Source organism: Rhineura floridana, chromosome 3 (assembly GCF_030035675.1).
Source record: "Rhineura floridana isolate rRhiFlo1 chromosome 3, rRhiFlo1.hap2, whole genome shotgun sequence".
NCBI classification, from domain to species: Eukaryota; Metazoa; Chordata; class Lepidosauria; order Squamata; family Rhineuridae; genus Rhineura; species Rhineura floridana.
Window position 1 is genome coordinate 218,369,063 of NC_084482.1, and position 11,845 is coordinate 218,380,907.

At 45.1% G+C, this 11,845-nt stretch overlaps 1 protein-coding gene across 1 annotated transcript; it reads right to left on the reverse strand.

Annotated features, from left to right (window-relative positions):
* Positions 1 to 2,798: 2,798 nt before the first annotated feature.
* LOC133378983 (zinc finger protein 883-like) lies at positions 2,799 to 11,355 on the reverse strand (the record flags this gene model as incomplete). Its single annotated transcript, XM_061613595.1, has 3 exons — positions 11,270 to 11,355; positions 2,836 to 4,956; positions 2,799 to 2,803 (listed from the first exon to the last, which is right to left on the reverse strand). Coding segments are annotated over exons 1-3 (2,169 nt in total), but the record flags the coding sequence as incomplete, so codon positions are not given.
* Between the last annotated feature and the right edge of the window lie 490 nt (positions 11,356 to 11,845).

An 11,845-nucleotide genomic window follows, 5' to 3' on the forward strand; every position in this document is an offset into this window, starting at 1 on the left:
CAGAGATTGTCAACAGTCTATGATGCTTGTGTGTGCCAATGTGTGTGTTTGTGGCAGGCTTTTACCCTGCACTGAGATCACTGAGACTTAAGACTTAGTAAAATAAGAAAAGCTATTTCATTTATAGAAATACATCGTAGATAGGAAAGGCATACCTAGTTCTAAGTAACTAACTTGGAGGCGCAACACCCAGGTTTGGGAGTTGCCCTCACTGCCCCTTCTTCATGTGTACTGGAGAGTGACAGAATAGGGCTAGAAGCAAATAGAAAGCAAAAATGGAAAGTAGGGTAACATCTAAGAAATACTCCCCTTTACATCTCTCCTTTCTTTCTGTATATATATATATTTATTTATATTTATATATATCCCGCCCTTCCTCGCAGTAGGAGCCCAGGGTGGCACTGACAGTGGTTGACCTTCACTTCCTCAAAAGCAGTAATGATGAAACCCCTCAACATTGCCTATTGCAGCCTGTGCAGCTTTGGCACTGTTCATCTTATTGAAGCTTACTTGCGCTTCTGCTTTTTGCACCTGCACATTCTTTTCTAGGCAGCAATTGTGTTGCAGCGACTGCACCACACAGCCTGAGACTTCTCTCCTCCTTGCTTTGGTCACCACATAGTAATATCATCAAGAAAGGGCTTCCACATAAATACACAAGCCTGGGCTGTGATGAGAACAGATTAATCTCAACTCTGAAATTCACTGTATGCGAACTGAACAGTACTTGTCTTCCTGGTCAAATGATTTTTTTTTAAAAAAAAACACCAACTCTAGGGCTACAAGCTTTAATTTTCAGCAGATTAATTAACTAAAAGGAGAGTTGATTAATCAGTGGGGCCTATTTTTATTGGTAAGAATGAGTTTTAATATGAGACACTTGTTCATTGTTTTTAGAGTAATTTTGTGTGTTACTGTACTGGGGAATGCATGAAACAATAACAAAGATCAGCCTTGATTTTTTTTAACTGTGTGCCCTAGAGCTTCTGTATTGAATTCTTCATTGTCTTGCACTCCTTTTAGTTATTATATTCTGGAAATTCTCATAGATTTGAAGTCTTGGTGATAAGCAAATCAATTGAAATGTAATTGATCAGTTTATTGAAAGGGAGAGGATTAATCAGTTAAACATTTTAATTTTACATTGCCCAGATATTCAGCTGCAATAAATGGATTTTTTTCAACAAGAGGTGATCTTCACAGGTACCCCGCCTGGGGATGCTGTTGGAGAGAATGGGGTTTACAGGAGTTGTCTCTCCCTGGGACTGGGAATCTCTCTCTTTCTCACAGAACATGAGTTTGAGAGCTGGGGGACTGAGAGGAGGAGCTGCAAGGACCCTACTTCTCACCTCATCTCTGCCAAGAACAAAAAAATCAGCCTTAAGTCATTTATTATACGCCTAATGATTTTTTATTTTTATTATTATTATTATTATTATTATTACTGACAGTTTTTGTCCCACATACAATTCAGTCTTGTGATTAAACAGGACAAAAATACAAATAAAAAGAAAGATGGAGTTCAAATAAATATACAATAAAAAGCTAGCTGGCATTTTAAAAGACAGGAGTGCTCTGTCTGGATAAATACAGCACACAGGTATGCATGGGAACAAGGGGGAGAGTTCAAAAAGGGGGGGAAGGAAGAGAAGTAGGCCAGAGCTTGGAAAAGTTACTTTTTTGAACTACAGCTCCCATCAGCCTAATCCAGTGGCCATGTTGCCTAGGGCTGATGGGAGTTGTAGTTCAAAAAAGTAACTTTTCCAAGCTCTGTAGGCCGAAGTTTCAGAAGTGCCTTGTGATTGATGGAGGGGGCAGCAGCGAGGCAAGGAGAGGCAGTGGGGGTGGCAGAAGGTGCCGCAGGGGGGCAGGGGGGCAGAAGGTGCTGCGGGGGGGCAGAAGGTGCCACGGGGGGCTGAAGGTGCCGCGGGGGGGCACACACACACACAAATCATCGTCACTCACCTCCACAGCTCGTCGCCATTCTGCTGATGCCTTCTCCTCTGTTGTCCTTGCCCTGGCTTTTTCCTCCGGCGTCCATTTTTTCCTCTCAGACGCTAGCAGGCCCTGCCTATTCACCTCTTCCCTCGTGCCTCCTAACACAGATCACAAGGGAAGAGAGAGTCTGCGCAGAGGTCCAATCAGTGTGAGGCACGTCTTGTGTTAACCAATCACAGCCAGGAGCTGACTTCCCCTTGTTCCCGCCCCCAAGTAATATCCAACCTAACGTGGAAACGTTAAAGTTGCAGCTGAAAAGTAGGGAAATTACTAGTCATTCCATTACTTGCCAAATGTAATGGAATTACCCACTCGTTATTTTACATTGTAACGAATTACAAGTAACTCGTTAAAAATAACGAGTTACTTCCAAGAACTGGTAACAGCGGATGTTGAAATGTGAGTTTGCCAGCGTGTGAGTGCGTTTACCTAAGAAAGCAGGCTTTTACCCTGCATCAGCATCACTGAGACTTGAGACTTAGTAAAATAAGAAAAGCTACTTTGTTTATAGAAATACATAGTAGATAGAAAGGCCTACCTAGTTCTAACTAACTAACTAACTAAGTTGGAGGTGTAACGCCCAGGTGTGGGAGTTAGCCCCATGGCTAGGAGAGAGAGCAGAGGCAAAAGGATGTCTCCTCTCTCCAACACAGACTGAGAAGAAAGGGAGGAGTGGAAAGGGCAGAAGGAGGAGGGGCAGGTAAGCTTCCCTAAAGACGTCACTCTGACTTCCTTCCTTCCTTGTAAACTAATATGCTCAGGGAAGCTGATCTGCTCCTCCTGCTTCCGCCCTTTCCTCTCTTCCCTTCTCCACTGTTCGAGAGAGAGGAGACACCTTTCTCTCTGTTCTCTCTCTCCTGAGCCAAGAGTGCAACTCCCAAGATTTGTCCCCTGTGTGAGTTCTCTGATGTGAAGTAAGGTGGCCACTCTGACTGAAGCTCCTTCCATACTTGAAACATTTATAAGGTTTGTCTCCGGTGTGAGTTTTGTGTTGTGAAGTGAGGTGGCAACTCTGACTGAAGCTCTTTCCACACTCCAAGCATTTATAAGGTTTGTCCCCGGTGTGAGTTCTTTGATGCAAAGAAAGGTGGCCACTCTGACTGAAGCTCTTTCCACACTCCAAGCATTTATAAGGTTTGTCCCCGGTGTGAGTTCTTTGATGCAAAGAAAGGTGGCCACTCTGACTGAAGCTCTTTCCACACTCCAAGCATTTATAAGGTTTGTCCCCTGTGTGAGTTCTTTGATGTCGTCTAAAGGCGCTATTGCACCTGAAGCTTTTTCCACAGGTGATGCATTTATAAGGTTTGTCTCCTGTGTGAGTTTTCTGATGTGAAGTAAGGTGGCTACTTCGACTGAAGCTCTTTCCACACTCCAAGCATTTATAAGGTTTGTCCCCTGTGTGAGTTCTTTGATGCGAAGTAAGGTGGCCACTGTGACTGAAGCTCTTTCCACACTCCAAGCATTTATAAGGTTTGTCTCCTGTGTGAGTTCTTTGATGCGAAGTAAGGTGGCTACTCTGAGTGAAGCTCTTTCCACACTCAAAGCATTGATAAGGTTTGTCTCCTGTGTGAGTTCTTTGATGCGAAGTAAGGGTGCTGCTAAAGCTGAAGCTCTTTCCACACTCCAAGCATTGATAAGGTTTGTCCCCTGTGTGACTTCTTTGATGTGAAGCAAGGGTGCTACTGTCACTGAAGCTCTTTCCACATTCGAAGCATTTATAAGGTTTGTCTCCTGTGTGAGTTCTTTGATGCGAAGTAAGGTGGCCACTCTGACTAAAGCTCTTTCCACACTCCAAGCATTTATAAGGTTTGTCTCCTGTGTGAATTCTTTGATGCGAAATAAGGCTACTACTCCAACTGAAGCTCTTTCCACACTCAAAGCATGTATAAGGTTTCTCCCCTGTGTGAGTTTTGTGATGCGAAGCAAGGGTGCTACTGTCACTGAAGCTCTTTCCACACTCGAAACATTTATAAGATTTGTCTCCTGTGTGAGTTCTTTGATGCGAACTAAGGGTGCTACTAAAGCTGAAGCTCTTTCCACACTCCAAGCATTTATAAGGTTTGTCCCCGGTGTGAGTTCTTTGATGCGAAGTAAGGTGGTCACTCCGACTAAAGCTCTTTCCACACTTAAAGCATTTAAAAGGTTTCTCCCCTGTGTGAGTTTTGTGATGCGAAGCAAGGGTGCTACTGTCACTGAAGCTCTTTCCACACTCCAAACATTGATAAGGTTTGTCCCTTGTGTGAGTTCTTTGATGCGAAGTAAGGTGGCCACTCTGACTAAAGCTCTTTCCACACTCCAAGCATTTATAAGGTTTGTCCCCTGTGTGACTTCTTTGATGCGAAGTAAGGTGGCCACTCTGACTAAAGCTCTTTCCACACTCCAAGCATTTATAAGGTTTGTCTCCTGTGTGAGTTCTTTGATGCGAAATAAGGGTGCTACTCTGACTGAAGCTCTTTCCACACTTCAAGCATGTATAAGGTTTGTCCCCTGTGTGCGTTCTTTGATGCGAAGTAAGGTGGCTACCCTGACTGAAGCTCTTTCCACACTCCAAGCATTGATAAGGTTTGTTCCCTGTGTGACTTCTTTGATGTGAAGTAAGGGTGCTACTGTCACTGAAGCTCTTTCTACACTTGAAGCATTGGTAAGGTTTGTCCCCTGTGTGCGTTCTTTGATGCGAAGTAAGGTGGCTACTCTGACTGAAGCTCATTCCACACTCCAAGCATTTATAAGGTTTGTCCCCTGTGTGACTTCTTTGATGCACTGTAAGGGTGCTATGCCACCTGAAGCTCTTTCCACATTTGAAGCATTCATAAGGTTTGTCCCCTGTGTCAGTCTGTCTCTCCTTTTGTCTCTTTGCTCCATCTTGACTCCTCAGTTTCCGTTCCTGCACCTGCTCCTCAGCTTTTTCCAGTGATACTTCAGATGGTTCTTCCTCAGCCTTGACCCCTGAGATGTATCCTGATGGAATGAAAAGGAGAGGAGATAAAATGCTGTGGAGAAATCCTGCAAATATATTATGATTTCTACTTTGACAATATATTTCTGCGAGTTCTGTTGGTATCAGAGTTTAAGGAAATAGAAAAAGAGGAAGGCCAAACAAGAGATGGATTGATTCCATTAAGGAAGCCACAGACCTGAACTTACAAGATCTGAACAGGGTGGTTCATGACAGATGCTCTTGGAGGTCACTGATTCATAGGGTCGCCATAAGTTGCAGTCGACTTGGAGGCCCATAACAACAACAACAACAAGGGTTGATCCCTTTAGAACTCACAGGGCTCTCTGAGATCCCCTTCCTCAGAGAAAAGGGCCAGGAAGAGGGGGGGTGGCAATACTACTGTAAAATTGCTCCTGAAGGAGGGAGGATTTGCCTGGGAAGCAAAAGGAGTTAGGACTGTTCTCAGAAGCAAAGAACCCCCCTTGGGATACTGAGGGGAAGGGACCCCAGGGGGACAACTCTTCGACAAGGAACAGATGGCATACCAATAGAGTTGCTACAAGCTACTGAGACTGAATGTGTCCAAATTGTGATAAACCTTTGTCAACAATTATGGGAAAAAAAACAACGGCCCACAGACGGGAAGCACTGAATATACATCCCAACTCGAAAGAAAGGGGATCCCAGGGAATGCAGTAATTTTGAAACTATTGCCTTAATATGCCATGCAAGTAAAGTAAAGGCTCTTACCATATATGGAGCGAGAAGTGCCAGATGTGCATGCTGGATTTAGAAAGGGAAGAGGTACCACAGGTCGTATCGCAAAGATTAGTTGGATAATGGAACAGACCACAGAACATCAGAAGAAAATCACCCTGTGCTTTATAGATTACAGCAAAGCCTTTGATTGTGTAGATTATGAAAAGCTATCGAATGCTTTAAAATAAATGGGGGTGGCATATTATCTGACTGTCCTGATGCACAACCTATACTCTGGACAAGAGGCTACTGTAAGGACAGAATATGGAGAAACCAATTGGTTCCCAGTCAAAAAGGGTGTGAGACGGGTGTATTTTATCACCCTATTTATTTATTTATTTATTTAATCTACACACAGAACCTATCATACGGAAAGCAGGATTGGACCAAGATGAAGGAGGTGTTAAAACTGGAGGGAGAAATATGCAGATGATACCATACTACTAGCAGAAACCAGTAATGATTTGAAACAAATGCAAAGCACAATAGCAGGACTACACCTGAACATTAAGAAGACTAAAGTAATGACAACAGAAGATTTATGTAACTTTAAAGTTGACAATGACGACATTGAACTTGTCAAGGATTATCAATACCTCAGCACAGTCATTAACCAAAATGGAGACAAGAGTCAAGAAATCAGAAGAAGCCTTGGACTGGGGAGGGTAGCTATGAGAATAGATCCCAAATGCAAAGATGCATCACTGAACACCAAAGTCAAGATCTTTCAGACCATGGTATTCCTGATCGCTATGTATGGATGTGAAAGTTGGATAGTGAAAAGAAAAATCAACTCATTTGAAATGTAGTGCTGGAGGAGAGCTTTGCGGGTACCATGGACTGCGAAAAAGACAAATAATTGGGTGTCAGAACAAATTAAACCAGAATTATCACTGGAAGCTAAAATGCTGAAACTGAGGTTATCATACTTTTTCTGTGAGGGAGGGAAGTTCTCCCAGGACACCCTCCACCATCCCAGAAGCCAATTCCCCACTCAAGCAAACTGACTCTGGAAAATATCCTTCTCTTCCAAGGCTATGCCCGCTCACAACAGTCCTGCAGGGTAGTAGACTGCCACCAGCCTTTATACTGGTTAACCACCCTGAGCCAAGGGGAAACTGAGCCCAGAAAACCTGCCAAGGACTACAGACAGCAAGAGCCAAACAGGGACTCCTTGCTCTGAAGCCTTTAAACAAAATACCCAATTCACACAGTAGTCGTGGTCAGTGGCCAAAGTACCGATTCAGAGTCTACCCTCTCCTGAATGAATGCACACAGGTAAATAGAAATAACTTTCTTAAAGAATAAAAGAGGTGCACAGTTACAGCAGCAAAATAGTTGCTTAATATCAACACTCAAAAGGGGCAAGGTAAAACACAAGCTAGCTAAATGTGGGCTGGATGAAACAACTATCAGATGGATCCACAGGTGGCTCGAGAATCATACTCAAAGAGTGCTTTTCAATGGTTCCTTCTCAAACTGGGCAGAGGTAACAAGTGGGGTACCACAGGGCTCGGTCCTGGGCCCAGTGCTCTTCAATATTTTTCACTTGCATGAGGAGGTACAGAACATGCTTATCAAATTTGCAGATGATACAAACTTGGGGGGTATAGCTAACACTGTGGAAGACAGAAACAAAATTCCAAGGGACCTTGATAGGCTGGAGCATTGGGCTGAAAACCACAGAATGAAATTCAACAGGGATAAATGCAATGTTCTACACTTAGGAAAAAGAAACCAAATGCAGTTATGAGATGGGGGATACTTGGCTCAGCAATACAACGTGTGAGAATGATCTTGAAATTGTCGTTGATCACAAGCTGAATATGAGCCAACAGTGTGATGTGGCTGCAAAAAAGGCAAATGCTGTATTAGGCTGCATTAACAGAAGTATAGTTTCCAAATCGCGTGAAGTATTAGTTCCCCTCTATTCAGCAATGATTCGGCCTCATCTTGAGTATTGCATCCAGTTCTGGTCTCCACACTTCAAGAAGGATGCAGACAAACTGGAACAGGTTCAGAGGGGGGCAACAAGGATGATCAGGGGACTGGAAACAAAGTCCTATGAGGAGACACTGAAAGAACAGGGCATGTTCAGCCTTGTAAAGAGAAGACTGAGGGGAGATATGATAGCACTCTTCAAGTACATGAAAGGTTGTCATATAGAGGAGGGCTGGGATCTCTTCTCAATCATCCCAGAGTGTAGGATACGGAATAATGGGCTCAAGTTGCAGGAAGCCAGATTTCGACTGGACATCAGGAAAACTTCCTAACTTGTTAGACCCAGACGACAATGGAATCAATTACCTAGAGAGGTAGTGGGCTCTCCGACACTGGAGGCATTCAAGAGGCAGCTGGACAGCCATATGTCGGAAATGCTTGGATTTGGATTCATGCGTTGCACAGGGGGTTGGACTTGATGGCCTTATAGGCCCCTTCCAACTCTACTATTCTATGATTCTATGAGTTCAGTCACAACAGAAAAACAAGGATGCTATCTAGCCTAGCCTATACTTACACACTGGTAGACAGTTGCACAGCTCCCCTCTCTTCAGAGAGAGGAACAGTCAGGAGAGTTGATGCAACATGGAACCTCAGCAGGCAACATCAAGTAGGCATGATGCGACCCAGGAGAGGAACGAAAGCTAAGGTTTGAGCCCCATACTTAGGGCAGACTCCCCAGCAACAGGTCGGATCCAATTAACCAATCAGAAAATTAATTCATGGATTAAGGGTCCATCAATCACCGGCCAAATGGAACATCTTCCATAAAGCTTCCCAGACTTTATGACCTTGCCCGTCTTCTACTGACAAGGTGGTGTTAGGGTGGGCCTCTAATTACCACAGCTGGGAAATAAAACTGCCAACTCTTAGCTCTAATACAGAGATCAACTGTAAACCTGTTAAGATCCCACATTAACAAATGAAACCCCACAATTTTTTGCTACACAACCATCTTGAATTCAGGTTTTCATGACACTTTGGACACATAATGGGAAGACATGACTCACCCGAAAAGACAAGAGGAAGGCCAAACAAGAGATGGATTGATGCCATAAAGGAAGCCACAGACCTGAAGTTACAAGAGCTGAACAGGGTGGTTCAGGATAGATGCTATTGGAGGTCGCTGATTCATGGGGTCACCATCACTCGTAATCACCTTGAAGGCATATAACACAAACACACCTGCACTATGTGAGTTCAGCATTAATTGATCCAAGTGTGCCCAGTGCCCCGCAAACCTCTGTGGGAGGAAATATCCTTAAAAGGTGGGCTGTGATATGCAGCCTTTGTGCCTCATCCACCATCAGGAAAAAGCCTGCAGTGGACCAGCCAAACAGCTTTACACCTGAGAGGACCAATATCCTGGAGGTAAGTAGTCACTTAGGATCAGGTAGATACTTGAGCTAAAATGTGGTTCCCTGTTACCAAGTAAAAGGTATTTGAAGTGCTAAAGAAAAACTGACTCTTAAGATTGGTGGCAGCAATAGAGGAAGAGTGTTGTAGGCCTTACAGTTAGTTAAAGAGGGCTCTGGCTGGGAAGCATAGGGGATGTTGTCCATAGGATGCCAGAATTATCAGTACTAAATTGGCCCCCTGAGTCTTCCTCTCTGGGAAAAGGGGAAATAATGGCAGCTCTACCGGATAATCTGGAATGCACAGTGCGTCAGATTTGCTAAGCAGGGGTGCCAGGAAGGGAGTAAGAAGGCTATCCTTAACCTAATTCTAACAGAACAGGTCACCATCTCATGAATCTCCTGCATGATCTCCTTGTACAGAGCTTGCTAGTCTGGATCCAGCTGAACCCATTCCTCCTGGGTGAAGTGCAAGGACACTTCCTCAAAGGTCACCAGTCCCTTGAAGAAGAAAACAATTGCCTTCCTCATTAATACTCCCAGGTAAGGCTGGACATCATCTGTTCTCCATTCGCACTCTGAAGAGAGATGGAGCAAGCGGGATCTTTTCTTTTAGTGTTCATAAATCATCTTAAGTCCAGATGGCATCTACCGGAGAGGTCTGAAAACAACCCAAATGTGACATTGCTGATCTTCTAAGAAAAATATCTATCTTCTCTCAAGGACTTGCTGCCATATGGATTGGCAAATGTATGACAATCTGAAAGCCAAAAGGACACAGAAGGTATCAGGGAAATCAGAAGCCTATGAGCTGTTCCGGGAAAAGAAGTGGAAAATATTATTAAAGGCAGAATTACCAAACATGGAGTGGAACACAGCAATTATGGGATACGAGGACCTGTGCTTTTAAACTTGTTTCTAAACGACATGGATTTGGAGTGAGAAGGGAGACAACCAAGTTTCCTGTTGATATCAAGCTCAGGGTGATTAAAATAAAGAAGGATTGTGAGGAACTCCGAAAGGAACTCTTCAAGCAGGCTTGTGTATTAAAGAGGAAATGCAATTAAATGTAAGCCAACGTAAAGTGATGCACACAAGTGAAAAATCCTAACTGAATCGGTGGTGACTCACAGGAGAGACATCGAGGTCATAGCGGACACCTTAATTAAGATACTGATGTTATAGCTCTGAAATTGGTGATTTCCATGTGAGGGATCATTAAGACATGCATTGAAAATAAAACTGCCAGTATCATAACCCCATTATACACATCCAAGATGTGATCCTACTTGGAATGCTGTCTACAGTTCTGGTTGCCTGACTGCAAAAATAGCATTCTAGAGGTGGAAGAGGTAGAGAAATGGGAACCAAAATAATCAAGGGTTGCAACATTTGGGGATTTTTGCTGTAGAAAAAAAGCTTAGAGGAGACACGATAGAAGTGTATGATCACACCAGACATTTAAAGCACATGCAACACAAATGTAAAGCACATGCCTTCCCCCAACGAATCCTGGAGAATAGTTTTTCCTCACTGCGCTACATTCCCAGCACCCTTCAGAAACTACAACTCCCAGGACTCTTTGGAGGAAGCCACATACTTTCAATTTACACTGTGGATGTGCCATAAAGGGGCGTGGTGTGGAGAATCATGGATAACACCCTCTCATTTAGTAGGGAACTTACACCTGGTGTAGGAAGAGGAAGGGAAGCAGCTCCCACCAATTTGACCCTTTTCAGGAAAAACGTCACTCGCAAAACAGTTTGTCTGCAGGGCTACCCTAAAACAAGGAGGGCAAGGCCACGTTCCTGCTTCCCTGAATTAAACGGTGACCTTAATTCCAACAGAGTAGGAAACTGGGGAGGGCTGGCAGAATGAAGGTAGTGAAAGAAGAGCCTCACTATTCAACTATCACAGCTGAACCAAAGGACAAAGGAGGACACATGAAGAAGCGGCCCATTTAGCTCACTGGTGTCTACTTAGCTCTGTTCCAACTATGGGGCGCCTCCATCTCCAAGCTCAAGGCCACGAAATCCATCATCAGGACCACAGATGTTCCCAGAGATGCTTCGATCCGGCCCAACTCAGCCAGCCCAGCTCAGGGGAGAGGCAGAGGGGACGGGGCAGAGCTGCAGCCTCCGATCGGAGGGTCTGCTGGGAGGGGTGCTTAAGGGGGGTCCTCGCCCTCTCCCAACCTCCCCTCTCCCCAATTGCATACCTTTGTCTCCAGGCTCCCCCTGCGCAACCCCGCTCGCCAACATCGCCGCGCACAAAGAGGGGCTTCTCCTGCGCTTCCAGCCTGCATTGCTCACGGAGAGGCGGGGCAGGAAGAGGACGTCCCTCGTTTGAGCTCTTCCCTTCGCCTCCGTTGTTCTTGGTTAACCCTTAAAGTGACTGAAGCTCCGCGGCTGCGTTGCACGGAGAGCGACGGGAGGGGGTCAGTCCCAGCAGAGGCAGGCTTGTTAATGGGCGCAGCTGGGGGAGTTATCCTCCCTCCGATCCCAGCTACGCTGCTCCCCCTTCCCGCCAGTAGCCTCCAAGACTGGGATCTCCTTTCGCCTCCACCCCCACCCAGTCGCAGTCTCCCCCCTCCCCCGAGGGATCCACCTTCCCAGCAACTAAGACGCTGCTTAGAAAACTGGGAGCAGCGGAGGTTTCAGCTCCTTGGACATCTCCTGGGAAAACTCGGAGTGGATTCCACTGCCCCACTGACTGGGAGGTTTCTTTGCCCATCCTGGTGGGGACCCTGCCTCACCAGTCTTCTGGAGAGAGACCCACTTCTTTCCTCTTGCAA